We start from the raw sequence: 18212 nt of genomic DNA, 5'->3' as shown, positions 1-18212 counted from the left end.
ATATATATATATAATTATAATCCTAGAATTTTGCCAAGAATTTAAGTCAAGCCCATGAACCTAGAACTTGTAGGCTCTGTTCTCTAAGCTTTGTTGAAAATTGGCTCCTTTGCTCTTGAGATTCTTCTCTTTTTATGAATACTATTTCTCATAAATCATACTAAATAGTTTCTTTAGAATCTGAGGATGCAATTACTCTCAACCAAGTGACTTGAATTCATCAAGGATAGCTATGTGCTCTTGCAATCTCTTTTCTTATCTTAGATATCAACTCATTATTAGACATTAAAATTTTGTCATCCAGATCAAAATTCACTATATTTTCAACTATGAATTCCCAGTCCCTAGAAAAGTGCCCTGCAGATACATGTTTTATAAATGTCAGATTTCAGAACTTAGAGAGACATCATAGAAATCATTTAATCCTTCATTTTTTAATTTCTTTTTTTAAAAATTTTTAAATATTATGTATTTTATAAGATTTATATAATATATAAATATATTTTAACATATTATGTTATAATATTTATATATGATAATATAATAAATATATAAAGATATTATTATATCTTTTTATTTACAAAACATGGGCAATTTTTTTCAGTAATGACCCTTGCAAAACTTTCTGTTCCAAATCTTCTCCTCCCTCCCCCGAATCTTCCCCCAGATGGCAGGCAGTCCAATACATGTTAAATATGTTCAATTATATGTTAAATCCAATATATATACCCATATTTATACAGTTATCTTGCTACACAAGAAAAATTGGATCTAGAAAAAAAAACCTGAGAAGGAAAATGAAAATGCAAGCAAACAACAACAGAAAGAGTGAAAATGCTATGTTGTGGTTCACACTCAGTTCTCACACACTTCTCTCTGGGTGTAGATGGCTCTCTTCATCGCCAGATTATTGGAACTTGCATCAATCTTCTCATTGTTGGGAAGAGCCATGTCCATTAGAATTGATCATCATAAAAAAAAGAAAAAAGAAAAAAAGAAAAACAAAACAAAACAAAAATAAATAAATAAATAAATAAAAGAATTGATCATCATATAATCTTGTTGCTGTATACAATAATCTCCTGGTTCTGCTCATTTCACTTAGCATCAGTTCATGTAGGTCTCTCCAGGCCTCTCTGAAATCATCCTGTTGGTTATTTCTTACAGAACAATAATATTCCATAATATTCATATATCATAATTTATTCAGTCATTCTCCAATTGATGGGTATCTATTCAGTTTCCAGTTTCTTGCCACTACAAAAAGGGGTGCCACAAACATTTTTGCACATGTTAGTCCTTTTCCCTTCTTTAAGATTTTTTTGGGATATAATCCCAGTAGAAACATTGCTGGATCAAAGAGTAAGCACAGTTTGATAACCTTTTGAACATAGTTCCAAATTGCTCTCCAGAATGGTTGGATTCATTCTCAATTCCATCAACAATGTATCATTGTCCCAGTTTTCCCACATCCCCTCTAACATTCATCCTTATCTTTTCCTGTCATCTTAGCCAATCTGAATGGTGTGTAGTAGTATCTCACAGTTGTCTTAATTTGCATTTCTCTTATCAATAGTGATTTGGAGCACCTTTTCATAAGACTAGAAATAGTTCCAATTTCTTTGTCTGAAAATTGTCTGTTCATATCCTTTGACCATTTATCAGTTGAAGAATGGCTTGATTTCTTATAAATTTGAGTCAATTCTCTATATATTTTAAAAATGAGGCCTTTATCAGAACTTTTGAATGTAAAAATGTTTTCCCAGTTTATTGCTTCCCTTCTAATCCTGTCTGCATTAGTTTTGTTTGTATAAAAACTTTTTAACTTAATATAATCAAAATTATCTATTTTGTGATCAATAATGATCTCGTTATTCTTTGGTCACAAATTCCTTCCTCCTCCACAGAACTATCCTATGTTCTTCTAATTCATTTATGATATTTTTTATGCCTAGATCATGAACTCATTTTGACCTTATCTTGGAATATGGTGTTAAGTGTGGGTCAATGCCTAGTTTCTGCAATACTTGTTTCCAATTTTCCCAGCAGTTTTTGTCAAATAGTAAATTCTTATCCCCAAAACTGGGGTCTTTGCGTTTGTAAAATACTGGCTTGCTATAGACATTGACCATTTTGTTCTGTGAACCTAATCTATTCCACTGATAACTTTTCTGTTTCTTAGACAATACCAAATGATTTTGATGACCACTGTTTTATAATATAATTTTAGATCAGGTATAGCTAGGCCACCTTCATTTGATTTTTTTTTTTCATTCGTTCCTTTGAAATTCTTGACCTTTTTTTTTCTTCCAGATGAATTTTGTTGTTATTTTTTCTAGTTCAGTAAGATAGTTTCTTGGGAGTCTGATTGGTATAGCACTAAATAAATAGACTAGTTTAGGTAATATTGTCATCTTTATTACATTCACTTGACCTTTTCAGGAGCACTTAATATTTTTCCAATTGTTTAGATCTGACTTTATTTGTGTGGAAAGTGTTTTGTAGTTTTGCTCATATAGTTCCTGACTTTCCCTTGGCAGATAGATTCCCAAATATTCTATTGACAGTTATTTTAAATGGAATTTCTTTTTGTATCTCTGGCTGTTGGATTTTGTTAGTGATGTATAAAAATGCTGAGGATTTATGTGGATTTATTTTCTATCCTGCAACTTTGTTAAAGTTATGGATTATTTCTAATAACTTTTTAGTTGATTCCCTGGGGTTCTCTAAGTATACCATCATATCAAATGCAAAAAGTAATAATTTGGTTTCCTCATTATCTACTCTAATTCCTTTAATCTCTTTTTCATCTCTTATTGCCAAAGCTAGCATTTCTAATACAATATTGAATAGTAATCATGAGAGTGGGCAACCTTGTTTCACCCCTGATGTTATTGGGAATGATTCCAGTTTATCCCCATTACATATGATGCTCACTGATGGTTTTAAATAGATGGTACTGACTATTTTAAGTAAAAATCCATTTATTCCTATACTCTCTAGTGTTTTCAATAGGAATGGGTATTGCAATCCCTCATTTTTAAGTTAATAATTTGAACCCCATAAAAACTGTGTTGTTCTATGATTCCACAATATTTTGTAGTCTCTCAAGTTATAAGTAGCAACTTTATTATTTGAAGATAGGCCCTTGACTTTACATGAAGTACTCTTTCTACTCTACCAGTGATATTGTCTCAGTCCAATGTTAGACATTTTCTAACTATATGACAGTGGATAAATCAGTCTTTTTGAGCTTCAAATGCTCATCCGTAAAATGAAATTGTAACTATAGGAATGAAGGGAAAGTTTCTTAAGATAAGCAAAACCTGACAATTGTTGGTGAAAAGTAAAACAATAAACAAATTCTCTATTCACCCTAGCACTGGTTCCTTCTTTCAACCTGGATTTATGTGGCTCATGTTTTAAATTCTGATATATAAATTATCATGGTTCATGATCTTGTTTCTGATCACTGTTTGGCTTTCTTTTAGATAAAAGCCACTATTAAGACTCACAAAATTTCTTTCTATATTTCTCTCTTTTCATTTTGGCATCACAGTTTAAAATTTGAGTTTAAAAATTGGAAGAAAGCTCAGAAGTCATGTACTCTACTCTCTTCCTGAAAAGAATTCTCACTACATAGCTAATAAGTGATTATCTAGCCTCTGGTTGAAGGCCTCCAAGAAGAGGAAACATGCTACCTCACAAGATAGCTCATTTTATCACCTTTGGATGGTTTTAATTATGAATTTTCCTTTATGTTCATGAAAGCTGAATTGTTTGAAATGTGAATTTTTGAAAAATTATCCAGAAAAGTTGATGTGCTTTTTAACATATTTCTTCACTAGAAGGCCAGCCTCATTTTTAAAAAATCGTACAGATTTTCAGAAAAGGTATTAATATGAAGCAAAATTGCACTTTGGATCAAATGACAAAAACAGAGGAATCCAATTTTTTAAAAAACAGCCAGAAGTTTGCTAAAAGTAGGTCAGTGGCTAGTTATTTGACTGGAGCTCATAGACTAGAGTAGTTCTAGCAAAAGTCACCATTCTTTGGCCCTGTCAAAATGTCATTGCACTATAAAATCACAAATTGGAAACTGGTGGGTGGAATAAAAGATGGTGCTTCATGCCCTTGTCTGAAACGAGGTAGTTTTTTGCCCACATAGTTGGACAGGTTTCATTTCCCCTCAGGGATATTTTCACCAGAGCTGGAGAGTTGTTTTCCAGATGCATAAGCCCAGTGACATGTCCTTGATTAATGCTGGATTGCTTCCTTCTAGCTGCCATGTTCCTGCTATGTGCGGTAAAAGTCCCAGAGGCTGTATCTGACATGCTTATGTCAGAGTTCCATCACCCAGAGACTGTGCAACGGCTCAATGCCATCCTCAAGTTCCACACGCTCTGGAGATTCCGCTACCAGGTATGGCCTCGGATGGAGGAAGGAGCTCAGCAGATTTTTAAGGTGAGGATGGGTCAATTATAGAACATCCCTAAATGCTAAACTTTAAGCTTTCATTTTCAAACCCACCCAATATAACCTGGAAGGAAACTTCTATAAAATCGTTCCAAGTTCTTTTGATAATATTATTTCAAACATTTTGGTGAAATCATTTCAAACTTATTTTTATTTTTTTAATTCCATTTTTAAAAAATGGTAGATCATTTGTTAAAGCTTCTTAAGTGGAGCCATTTTTAATTTTTATTTTCAGTTACAAATTCTCTCCCTCCTTCCATCCCTTCCCTTACTCATTAAGAAACAAGAAATACCCATTATATATATGAAGTCATACAAATCATTTAATGGAATAATTCTTAAGAATTCAAACTTCCTGATACCTGCTAATCTAAAATAGTAGGCTATAAATTGAACTTGACTAAATAAGGCTTTTTCATTAATAATAACAATATTTATATAGCACTTTAAAGACTGCAAAACACCTTCTTATATCTTATCTCATGATGTGTTCCCAATAATCCAACAATTATTTGTTCCATTTTATATTCACAATTTACATTACATCCATTTTACAAAGGTTAGATGATTTGTCAATAGTACTATAGCTAGTACCACAGTAGATCTTCCTCATTCCAGGTCCATGATGTTTTCTGTCATACCATAGTGCCTATCATCAGTATCTCAATGGTCATTTTACAGTTGTAATTACAGAGTTTTCTATTACAAAGAGCCAGAAGGTTATAATCCCTCTGTGATACTCAGTTATAGCCAAAATTATCTCCTTGTGTCCTAGTAAGGAGAATGAAATTAATTTCATCTGGACAAATGTCTTTTTATATCAGAAACCATTGCCCTGTATAACATGGTTGTAAATTCTGAGCTATAAAGTAAATTTTCAAAAGCTTTTAAACTGTTAAACATTAAAATTGTACTAAGATTTTTAGGATACTCATTATGTGATGTGGGTGTATTTTATATACATGTGCATATGTGTGTATGTCCTAAAACATATATGACATTAGGGGAAAAAGTGATTTGATGGGAGAAAGCCCTAGCAGCTAAAGGAATCAGAAAGGACTTGTTATGAAACAGGGGTGAGGAATGTCTGCAGGCCATTTTAGGCCCACAAAATCATGGCCCTGCAAAGGCAACCGCAGAGATAATGAGCTGAAAGTCAGGTACAACCACCTTCCACTGTTTGAGTTTTTAAGTTAATGATTTTGTATAACCTACAGATGATGTTTTAAATATCCAAATAATCTTTAGCAGAAAAAAGTTCCCCACCCCTGTTATATAAGGTAGAAGAGCTTCTTAAAGAACAGCTGAACCTTGAAGGAAACTAGGAGCACTGAGAAACAGAAGTGAGGCAAGAATACATTTTAGACATGGAAGTCAGCTCAGAGCAAAGGTGCTAAGGTGGAGATGGCATGCTGAGTGTGAAAAATAGCAAGATGATCAGTTTGGGTATAAATGGAGGGGAGTGATGTGTAATAAGGCTGGAAAAGGTAGGATGGACTTGTGAAGGGCTTTACTTGCCAAAGAGATGAATTGATATTTGATTCCAAAGAGCTAATGGAATTTATTGAGTTCAGGTAGGGATATGGTCAGAAATATGCTTTATGAAAATTAATATGACAGAAGAAAGGAGAGTTGTATATGTAGATATGGATAACTGATCTGCAAATTTACAGGGCTTTTCTAAAATGGGGTTGTATTTTAAATGCTGTGTTGATGGAGCCTTCCAGGGCTCTGAACAAGAAATAAAGCATCTGAGAGTTAGAAAGGATCTAAGTTAGAGGTCATTTGGTCAGTGGCAGTATGATGCAGTGAGTATAATAATGGACTTGGAGTCAGAAGACCTGGGCATGAGTTTCAAATTCATACTTTTCATAACCTTAAGCAAAGATTATTATTTTTTAACCTGTTTTTTCTTCTATGAAGTAGGAATGATGTTAATTCTATCTATCTCACAGGGGAAGAAAGGATAAAATGAGATTAAGGATGAAAAATATACATATTTTTATTACATATGTAATATTGTAAACTATAAAAATGTATGCATAGTCCAACAACTTTATTTTTGTAGGAGGCAACTGGGGTCCAGGGAACATAAATGTCTTATCTAAGATCATAGAGCAGGTTGACAGAGTTGGCACTTGAAACCTTTCCTAAGTCCAGTGATGTTGTGTAAATATATTTTTTGTTATCAGAATCCTGAAGTAGTTTGGGAAGTACTACCAGAGCCTCACCACTATTGGGATCCTTAGAAGCAACCATTACAACATTGTCTCTTCCTACGATCTTTTCTCTTTCTACTTGAGAATCTCTTTATTTCCTTACAGATTCCTCCTCCTAGCATAAATTTCACACTGCCCTCACCAGTACTGGGAATGCCTTCTGTCCCTATGTTTGACCCACCATGGGTACCACAATGTAGTGGGAGTGTGCAGGACCCAATTAATGAAGATCAGTCGGTAAGTGACACATAAATTGGTTTTAGAGAGACTTTAAGAAATGTCTTTTTAAATTTTCAATATGATGTCTGGCTTGATTTCCTAATGCAAAGTTGATTGTTCTATGGTTGTGCTGGAATGTTCTTCCTCATCTTTACATCCTAGCTTCCCTGTGTGAAAGTTAAACAGTTTGTTTTCTTGTTGATTCCCCCATTAGACTGTGAGCTCCTTGAGGACAAGGACTATTGATTTTCTTTGTATCCCCAGTGCTTAGCATAGTGCCTGACACATAGTAAGTACTTAATAAATGTTTATTAATTAACTGACTCATGTCCCAGACTATTCTGTAAGAATCTAGGTCACAGAAAAAGTGATGCTGTGCATTAGCACAGGGAATATCTTTTTGCTCACTAGGAGTTTAGTCTATAACAGTGAAATCAAAGGTCCAATAAAGAAGAAAAAAAATATCATCAGAGAGAGAGTGGCCATACAATAGCACTGTGCCTCTTGTCAAGAGAACTCTTTTCTTCCTATAATAAGATTTCAAGGGTTGTTAGAAATAAATTCTCTTTAAAAGACTGTCGATCAAAAAATTATTTATTAAGCCCTTGCAATATGCTATGCACTGTTTCTAAATGCTAAAAATATAAAGGCAAGAAAATCCCCCCGAAAAAAAAAAATCCCTGCCCTCAAGGAGCTCACATTCTACTGAAGATAACATATTCATAAATAGACACCTACAAGATACATACAAAAAAATAGAGGGTAATCTCCAAGAGAAAAAATTAATAAAGAAGGTAAGATTTGAGCTAAGTCTTGAAGGAAATCAAAGACATAATTGCCCTTAATTTAAAACTGAGTAGATACTGTCAAAAATTCACAAGCATTCCTAAAGAGCTCTTCTGGAAAGAATACTGGATAGAGTTAGAAGACTTGGTTCAAATCCAGGCTAAATTACCTACTGGTAAGCTTTGTGACTCTGGCCTTAATTCTGGTCCCTCGGTTTTCTCATTTGTAAAATGTGAGGATATTGTATTAAATGACTGTTAAAAGTTACATTGAGCTCTGAAATTTTATGATACCAAGTGAAACAGATTAAGCTATATAAAACCTAGGGATGTACTTAAAAGAAAAATATGGGATAACTGAAGTCATCACTTTGAACTCTCCCAAGTATGGCTATTTTTGTTTATGTAGTTCATTTGGACTTGATGCCTACCATTCATTCCTTTGTGTAAAACTATGATCTAGTATTTTTTTCCTTTGGTTTTTCTGTTTTCAAACATATTATTCATTGATATAAGGAACTCTAATTAAGGAAACTCTATCTCCCAGTACAGATTGGCAATTGTTCCTTAATTTATAGTCTTAGATGGCTTACTCTGGGTTATATAGTATGTGTAAGACACAAGGCTAAAACCCTTATCTTCCTGATTCCAGATGTGCTATTTATCTACCTTTCAAGACTCATCTCAGTAGCTTTAACGTAAATTTGTTTCTGTTTTCACTTGTCCTCAGAAATCTTTCTCTGCTCGAGCCGTATCACGGTCCCATCAGAGAGCAGAGCATATCCTCAAGAATTTACAGCAAGAGGAAGAAAAAAAGCGACTTGGTCGAGAAGCCAGCCTCATTACTGCCATTCCCATCACCCAAGAGGCTTGTTATGAGCCCACCTGCACTCCCAACTCAGAGCAGGAAGAAGAAGGTGCGTTTTAGTTTCTCTTAGAAGTAAAAGTAAGACTGTGGGAAGAGATAGTGATTATGGGAGGGAAAAGCCTTGATTAAAAATGTTCACCATTTCAGACCACTTAGATGAAGGGGAAAGCTAAAGAATCAAATCTTCCATATCACTACTTCAAGGGAAATGGAAGAATTTTTAAGAACACAGTACTTCTGTTTTAAACAAAATATACTATCCATGATGAAGAAATCAATCAATTAAGTAAAATTTTCAAATCCTCCAAAGAGCAATGGAAAGCATAAGCTACTGTTAGATGGAAACATTATAGAGTTAGTCTTAGTTAACTCATTCAGTGATACTCTTGTGATGATATACCAAGATATGTGAACAATGCAGAGTATTTGTAAACCCAAAAAGGATAATTGCTATACACATGAAACAAACACAACTTAGAGAATACCTAGTGAAGAAGAGTGTCCTTAAGTTTGGGCGTTTGAGTCCCTATGAGGTCAATTATGTAAGACATCTTGGAATACCATTTAGGGAACAGTCTGGGGAACGGTCTGGCAAACAGATCCAAGGAAACAATTTCCAAATTACTCTTAAGATCAGTAATATTGCACAGAGTTCTTGTCTTCTAGTGGGATGGATCAATGTATGTACATGTGTATCTGTGCACATTTTCCCAAAAGCACAAACCGAGTCAACGTGTATTATGAAAAGAAAAGATACTATGAAAACAACAATCCTCATTACTGTAATGTTAATATTATTAGAAAACCAAAATTTACATTCTCTGGTTTCTCTGTCAGTAGAAGAAGTCACTAACCTGGCATCCCGACGTCTTTCTGTCAGTCCATCCTGCACATCAAGTACTTCCCATAGAAATTATTCCTTTCGCCGTGGCTCTGTTTGGTCAGTGCGATCAGCTGTCAGTGCAGAAGGTGAGCCTATTGGAAATATATCTTATATTTTACTATTCTTCACAATAATCATGGATTAAATATTTCTCCTTCACTTCTCTTTATTGCATTTTCATAGATAAAGAACATTTTTTGACAGCAATCTAGAATAAAATATAAGGCTATAGGATGATTTTTCATTAAAACTGACAATCACCCTGTACAAATGGAGCCAGTTTATTTTTTTTAATATTATTACAAGGCTCAATTCTACTACTACAGTGAGTGCCCACTTTTGTTGTGAGCAATTCCCTTACTACCATGCCAACTTTTGATGGTTAGGATTTGCTCTGGTATTCTGCTTTGAGATTGTTTTATTTTTTTTAAGCCAAACTTAGTTACATTTCTATTATGATAGAGGTCGATAGAATTTGTATAGCTTTTATATCCCATGAATGGAAAACTAAATAATGGTCTATATTTATGGATTCTGGGCTATAGTAAACTGACAACTGATTTGTAATGTGGTCACTAAAAACTAAGCAGAGCTTCTATACCTAGGCACTTTACTCAACCAGATAATACTGTATAGATTTTAGTGGGTAACTAGACTTCTCTGATTTCTCAGGGCCATACAAGGCAGAATTATGAACCTCAAAAGATATACACATGGTTGTTATTAATTTTGAAGCTATGAGAAATTTTTATTTTGGATCCCATTCTCTTCAGGCCACTGCTATGAACTGGCTTCTGCTCACTTAGCTATGCTTCTTTTTCATGCATCCCTGTTTTAATGTCTCTGAAAAAGAGTTCTTACTTCTAGGTAGTTTGTTAATTTTTTTCTCCATAAACCTTTAAAACAAGAAAATTGTTATAATCAATGTTCTTTAAGCTATCATAGAATTACACTGCTTAAAACAATTAGCAATATTTTAGATTTCTTAGTTGCACTTTCATAATAAAATAGTGCTTAGTCAGATGTGTGTGTGTGTGGAGAGAGAGAGAGAGAGAGAGAGAGAGAGAGAGAGAGAGAGAGAAAGAAAGAAATTTAGATATATAGACAGATATGGTTGTAGATATATAGATATATGTAGATACAGATAGTTAACCATTCCAGAAACTATTTCCAACCCAGAGCAGAGCAAAGCAATCCAGAAACAAGAATCAGGAATCAAACAGAAGTTTAATTTCAAAGTAAGGAAAATGCCTTACCAACAAGGATACAAGTGCTGGAGCCCGAAAGGGTAGGGAGAAGGCAGAGGAGAAGAGGCAAGATAGTGTCAGGAGATGGTTGTGCAGTGAGCTGTAGCCCTGTCAGTGAGGGGTAACAGTAACAAATTTGATTCACAGCAAGGTTTCATTATTAGAAACTAGATTTTGCTGTGGTCGAAATCAGATGCCAAGTTCACAGCATAGCTTGCTTGCTGAGCCTTAGTTCTGGAAAGCAGGGTGTCTCCTAATATCTTAACAGGATTGACATAGATATGGCTACAGTTAAAGATATAGATGTATATACTGTGTATTTGTTGTATCTGTATTTGTGTATATAATGTCCCTTTTTCCATCATTCAGATGAAGAACACACTACAGAGCACACCCCCAATCACCATGTGCCACAGCCTCCTCAGGCAGTATTTCCAGCATGCATCTGTGCTGCAGTACTGCCCATTGTTCATTTGATGGAAGATGGAGAGGTTCGGGAAGATGGTGTAGCAGGTACAATTTGGAAAATTATATTACTATGATGCTTTAAAAATATGCCAGGAATCCATCACATTTTCATCCTTCCTTGCAAAAATCATTTCTATTTTTCCTTTAGAGCTTGCTCTTGATTTCATGTGCAGCTCTTCAGCAGAAAAGAGATTATTCTGACCTTCAGCCAGATACTCAATAATCATTGAGTAAATATTTACCAAGTAAATACTTGCCAAGTGCTTCTTTGCTAAAGAAAGACAAAAATATTTCCTCAAGCTACTTACATTGTAACTGAGGAGATGAAATATAATTACTTAGGAACATACATAATACATACAAAATAGATGGAAGATAATCTCAGAAAGGAAGTAGCAGCTCACAGGACCAGGAAAGACCTCCTATAGAAGGGGTAATTTGAATGAATCTTGAAGGGAGCCAAGTAAATCAAAAGGTCAAGATAAGGAGGAAGAGACTTCCAAGCAAGCCTATGCCTTTGTATGTATGGCCATAAAGATGAGGGAGTTGTGAAATGTTGGGTTCCAAGAACAGCAAAGAAGCCATTGTAGTTGAATTATAGAACATTTGGAAAAGTATAATAGGATGAAAAAGGTAAGAAGGGATCAGCTTATAAAGAACTTTCATTCGCCAGGTAGGGAACTTTATTGTTGATTTTAGAGTAAAAGGGAGCCACAGGTGTTTAGTGATTTGGGGGATAGGGAGGTTAGATGTTTTGGTCAGATCTGTGCTTTAGATAATCACTTTTGTAGCTGAATGGAAACTACATCCAGATGAGGAAAAACTTGAGTCAGGGAGGTGAAGTAAAAAGCTATTGCAAATTTCTAGGCAAGAGGTAATGAGAGCATAAACTAGGCTGATGATTTTATGAATGAAGGGAATGTGATAGACAAAGAAATGACAAGACTATGAATGAAGGGAATGTGATAGACAAAGAAATGACAAGACTTGGATAAATGAGGTGAGTGAGAGTGAAAAGTAAAAGATGATGGCAAGGTTATGATCCAGAGTGACAATAACAGAAAGCTTAGAAGAGATAAAAATGACCTATGGACTCTATATAACAGCTTTGAAAGTCAATCATAAAGAGACTTGAGTTTCCCATCATAAATTAAGGTAATACTCCTAGCCTTGGCTCCACCATCAGCATGTGTTTGTTGAGCTGTTGTTCCAGGGCATTATAGATATGGATTTGTATTGATGCATCCTCAATTCTCAATCTCATGTTCCTCTGGAATATTTGTGACTGGGCTGGTTAGAGTTAGAAGTCATGTTTACATTTGTCTAGATCTCTTTTTACTTAATCATACTGCTTTTCCCCAAATTTTTTTTCATTTTCATTTATTAAAGTTATTTCCTAACATTAATGTATACATTTGATTTGTTAATAATTTTCCAAAATGAGAGTACTTAATTCATATAGTGCTTTAATATTCGCAAAGTACAAAATACAATTTATCTTTTTTTTCCTCACAACCAGCCTAGATTCTACCGATATTATTATTCCTATTTTACATTTAAGGAAACCAAGACTCAGTAAAGTTAAATGACTTGCCTCAATCACACAACTAATAAGGGTCAGAGGTATAACAGAAACCTGGTCTACTTCACTCAAAATCTAATATTCACTCCACTCTACTGCAATACCTCCATGACACATTTAATGAAAATCTATAAAACATGTGTTCTTGAATATTTTACATGCAAAAGAAATAACCCACATGTCCCAAAAGCAGTCATGTAGTCTATTACCTACTTTCTCCATGCAAAAGAATATGCATATCTACTTAATGAGGTGTAACTATTCTGTAGAGCTTTTCAAAGGCAAAAAGAAATTGGCATGATGTCTTAGAAAATGTTCAGTATTTATAATTTTAACAAGCAATCTCCAGATTTCTCCCTTAGATAATACTCTTTTTCTTTAAAAGTGAGTGCAGTAGCCCAGCAGGTCCTATGGAATTGTCTAATTGAAGATCCTTCAACAGTCCTTCGACATTTCTTAGAAAAACTCACCATAAGCAACAGACAGGTAAATTATTTGCAATTTTTATAGAAAAGGAAATCGGAATACCTTTACTAAGCTAAATTCACAAGTGATATTAATATAAGCTGGAGTTCCTCTCAACATATTACATTGAAAGTTATGTCATCACTTATGGTACTATGAGGATTGTTATTTATTCTAAACAAAAACCAGCCCCAAAAATCTAAGTACCCAATGATATTTTTATTCTACACCAAGCCAAATGGTGCACAAATTCAAAGCAAAAGGCATTTATTTAAATGATACGTCAATGTAAAGAACAAGAAAAAAAATCCCCCCAAAAAAAGATAATCTCTCACTAGCTTCCCTAGTGACAATGGGAGAGGAAATGTTCTTTACATAACTCATACTCCCAGGGTTGCATCCAAACTGGAATACTTTTTCTGATTCTCTCAGTTCAGTCTCTTAGCAATCCCAGGATATCTCCCTTCTGACAAGAAGGCTTCACCAATACTCTACTCTGACTTGGATGCTCCTCAGAACTGCTGCTGACATTAATTGCTATAATGGTTCTCAAAGTATAGTCCAGGGATCCTTAAAAAATCTATATGTATGACAATATGTTTTCATTTTTAATATAACTATTGATAAATGTAACCTACATAAATAAAATCTCCTGGGGGAGGAGCTTTTTAAGAGTAATGGGGTCCTGAGAACAAAAAGCTTGAGGATCACTGACCTAGATGTTCATCTCTATTTAGTTGCTGCTGACCTCTATTGCCAGGCTTTTTATTTCTCACTGAGCTGTTGCTGTCATCTGCTGCTAGGCTGCTGTGTCTTCCTCAAAGGAAGTGCTATGACTTTTGTGTGGTGCATATATCTCCTCCAAGATTCTCTCTTTCATCAACTTCTATCTACACACTCTCACTCTTGCTGAGAATGGCTTCAATTATTGCCTTTATGCAAGTAATGCCCAAATCTATCTAAAACCTCTTCTCGAAGCTCTGGGTCCATAGTTTCAAATAATTGCTAGAGAGCTGGGTAGCTTAGGCTAGATTTTTCCTCAGCACCTTAAATTCAACGTGTCAAAAAATAAATTGCTAATCTTTTCTTATCCCCTAGAACTTGCCCTTTCACCTAACTGCTTTTTTTCTATTGATAGTCATATGAATCATAACATTCATAAAGCACACCAGAGAAATATTAATTTGTATTCTAAATGGTTTTAATCTTAAGCACATTTTTTAAAATAGTTTTGAGAATTTCCAATATACCTACTTTGTATAGTCTATTGTAAATCTCAATTCAATTCAACCAACATTTATTAAGTAACTAGTCCATGCAGGACACTTGCTGAGCTTTGGGGGATTCAAAGATAACAATAAAAAAAATTTTTTTCAAGTCTACAAAGCATATTCCTCACAACAACCTCATGAGATAAGCAATGAAAGATAGTCTTCTTAGCAATGGGGTTCAACATTACTGATAAGAAATTGTTTGTTCATTGATGGGCTGCAATAATGGTGCCTAGATGAATGCATTTGGTTTCTGAAAAGCACTGTGTATCAATGGGCTCATATCCTTATGTAACCTTTCATGAATATGATTTTCTATTTGGCCGTGAAAAAACAAAGTCAGGTTTATAGAATTAACTTATATGAGTAGAAGAAGGTGGTGTGTCTAATTATGGTAGTAAATTAACCAAACTACATTTTATTGTTCTAGTCCAATTTGTGGCAAAAATAGTCTCGGTTAATTTTTATGCATTAACCTATCTCTGGTTGCTAAGAAAAATTAGTCCCTAGAAAAAGAAACAATGATGTAGAAGACCTAACATTATTTCATGACTGTCTATAGTACAGGTAGTACTATTATAGCATTGGATTCAGGAGACCCACTTCTGATACTAGCTATATACACTTGGACAAATCCTTAATTTCTCAGTTTCAGTTTACTCACCTATAAAATGAGTGTTATATTTTTCCTACTGATATCAAGGAATGTTTGTGAAAGTACACTATGCAAATGTGAGTACTGTGAGTATTAATTTTTGAGAATTCATTAGATGAAAATAAAATTGTAATATAGGCCAAAAATAAGAAAAAATTTCCACTGAATTCTTCATAAAATTAAGTTCTTAAATTGTAGCTGGAAAAAAAGATAGTCCAATGTAGCTAAACAATTTTCTGTCTTTCAGGATGAGTTAATGTATATGTTGAGAAAACTTCTCCTGAATATTGGAGACTTTCCAGCTCAGACATCACATATCCTGTTTAACTACCTGGTGAGTTCCTTCAGTGAAGTAGTATGGGAATGCCCATTTTCCACTAGGAAGCAGCAACATTTAGGTGCAGTAAAGAAATATGTACTTCCACTATTCAGCATCAATACAGTGGCTTACTTTGGCTTCTATAATTTTTTTTGTTTGGAAAAAATCATGAATTGATTTTGAAAATATAGATTACGTGGAAATCTACAATATCTCACATTGTTACTCATTTTTTCATTAATAAATGGAAGGAACGTGTCATAAGAAAGCGAAAAATGACTTCTGATAACAAAAAAAGTAGAGGTATTATCAGTATTTTACAGTTAGGAATATTCTTAGTAGTTAAGGCACATTACATGTATTACTTTACTTTGTAAACAAAGAAGAAAGGAAGTATAGCCTGACAATAGATGCTTGGAGCAAGTAGCAGGAAGTGGGCCCTCAAATCAACTTTATAATTTGTGATATGAAAATAATGCCTAAAGTAATTGAAGATCTCCTTTTGTAATTCATTTGACCTGAAAGATAACTAATAAAGAGAGATCATCAGACAGAGTTGGATATCAAATGCAGGCATGACCTTGAATAATTGCAGTGGTGATAATCTTTACACCCCTATGGTGAGAAAAGCACTTTGGAAACTTAACTAACATAGAAATGTGAGATATTTTGATGACTATGTTAAATAAATGTTATCTTTATAGATCCCTTTCCTCCACTATCACCAACAAGCCTCCAAAGTCTAATTGCTCCAAAGTCAGTAGCAAAGTTCTTGCTACTGAAAACAACAACTCCATTTTTAGTTGCTGTATGAACTTGGGCAAGTGGGTTTCCTCATTCCTATAAAGTGAAGTTATTGGACTGGATGATCTCTAAGGTTATAAAACCTATAGAAAGAAATGGAAGTAATTAGTATGGGGAGAATCAAGCGACAAGGCTGGTGTTCATTGGGGAATAAAAGAAACTGCTACTATTCTTTTTCCCCCATCATTTTCTCCCAGATCAGAGGGCAAAAAATAATTTGGGGATAGGAAAAACAGAAGTAGACATTAGGAGCCACTCTTTGACCCCACCAGTTAGAATTGCTCCAAGGATAGGCAGATAGACACAATCTGAAATGCAAGTCAGTTCAGCAAGAATTTATTAAACACCCACTGTGTTGATGGTATCTAGGCAAATATGATGCACAAAATATATATCAGCCGAATTTAAAATAATCTTGATATGATGTGGAAATAGGAAGTTCTACTCTTGATGAATGATTTTCTCTTTCATTGTTACACTGAAAAGTATTGCTTGGTTTTAGGATCAGTTTTCCAGTTATCAAATCACTAGAGTACCATCATGCAATCTGCTAGATAAAGTCATCAAACAGTTTGAAGGATGCATAAATAGAGAGTTGTTTTATTTTGAAGGGCTGAAGAAATATTAACAGAATCTGTAGTCAATCAGCTAACTAGATCTAGCATTCATGGGCATAAATTTTCAACCACAAGATTTTGGTTTTCCTGGTATTGTTTTTACCACTGAGATCATAATTAATAGAAAGTGGAGGAAAATCAGAGACTCATGGCCTGGATGGACACAGACTTGTATATATATTTTTTTTAACCATAATCACAATCATTATGTGTGGTTGGGGGACTACCCACACCCATGAAGCCGTTTGATAGTTTCCAGAAGATCCATCATGACCACATAAACTCTTTGCATTCTATGCCTTCCAGGTAGGATTAATCATGTATTTTGTACGCACACCCTGTGAATGGGGAATGGATGCCATTTCTGCCACTTTGACTTTCCTTTGGGAAGTAGTAGGGTATGTGGAAGGTCTCTTCTTCAAAGACCTAAAGCAGACAATGAAGAAGGAGCAGTGTGAAGTAAAGCTCTTGGTCACAGCCTCCATGCCAGGTAAGCCAATCATTCAATTAATTAATTAATTAATCAACACCTATTAAACATCAACTATTTTCCAGGCAACTGGGAATATATAAAGAGGCAAAAAACAGTGCCATCCTCAGCTTGCACTCTAATAAGGGAGACAACATGCAAACAAGTATCATGTTGCATTAATCAATATATGTCTATGTTTATGCATGTATAAATGTGTATGTGTATATATGTAAATATATGTATATATTTAAGATTACATCAAATCTATTTAAAGAACAGATTCATTAACCATAAAATTGGAAACTCAGAGAGCTCCTTTCATGCAAAAACAATCTGAGTTCTATCCTTTTGGAATCCAGTGCATTAAAGAATTCTTGTTTAATATAGTCTGAGAATAAAATGATGTCTTAAAAGTCAGCAGTTACCAGATTAAAATGGAGATGTGAAAACTAAGATCCATGTGAATCAGTCCTTGAGTACCTTCCAATTTTGTATATTTAAAAGGTCTATCACAGGGTGGCCTGATGAATTTGAATGGTTTTCTGATTGAAATTTTGGCATTAAAGGAGTAAAGTATAGGAGTCATGGCAGGGGTCCCAGAATTGTAACCTGCATAAGTAACTGCTCAATGAAAAAAGAATAGATTAATAACCTTAAAGAAAGAAACAAAATAGAGTGAGAAGAATGATCTAAGCTCTAGAATTTTAAAATATCATAAATGACTTAGTTTTATGAAGTATTCTACAAAATTTTTATAATAACATAATGATTATGAGATCCTGTATAAATTGGAGTAGAGAAATAAAATATCATTTCTAATATTCTGAGTATTAATCATTATTGAAAAGAATCAGTTAAATTA

General features: G+C 34.2%; 1 protein-coding gene across 12 annotated transcripts in view; it reads left to right on the top strand.

The window, feature by feature from the left end:
* The window catches only part of UNC80 (unc-80 homolog, NALCN channel complex subunit), a 218240-nt gene that overhangs the window by 140639 nt on the left and 59389 nt on the right, over positions 1 to 18212 (top strand). For 10 of the 12 annotated variants that reach the window (XM_031958127.1, XM_031958131.1, XM_031958126.1 and 7 more), the window contains 8 exons: positions 4283 to 4464; positions 6801 to 6932; positions 8430 to 8616; positions 9405 to 9536; positions 11067 to 11210; positions 13133 to 13233; positions 15386 to 15472; positions 17185 to 17368. In XM_031958127.1, coding sequence (XP_031813987.1) covers positions 4283 to 4464; positions 6801 to 6932; positions 8430 to 8616; positions 9405 to 9536; positions 11067 to 11210; positions 13133 to 13233; positions 15386 to 15472; positions 17185 to 17368 — 1149 coding nt within the window. The remainder of the gene's footprint in view (positions 1 to 4282; positions 4465 to 6800; positions 6933 to 8429; positions 8617 to 9404; positions 9537 to 11066; positions 11211 to 13132; positions 13234 to 15385; positions 15473 to 17184; positions 17369 to 18212) is intronic. The other 2 variants (XM_031958125.1, XM_031958132.1) reach the window with 1 other exon arrangement.

Source organism: Sarcophilus harrisii, chromosome 3 (genome assembly GCF_902635505.1).
Source record: "Sarcophilus harrisii chromosome 3, mSarHar1.11, whole genome shotgun sequence".
Lineage (NCBI taxonomy): Eukaryota > Metazoa > Chordata > Mammalia > Dasyuromorphia > Dasyuridae > Sarcophilus > Sarcophilus harrisii.
Note: the sequence above shows the minus strand (reverse complement) of the source record. Positions and strands in the feature narration are given on the sequence as shown.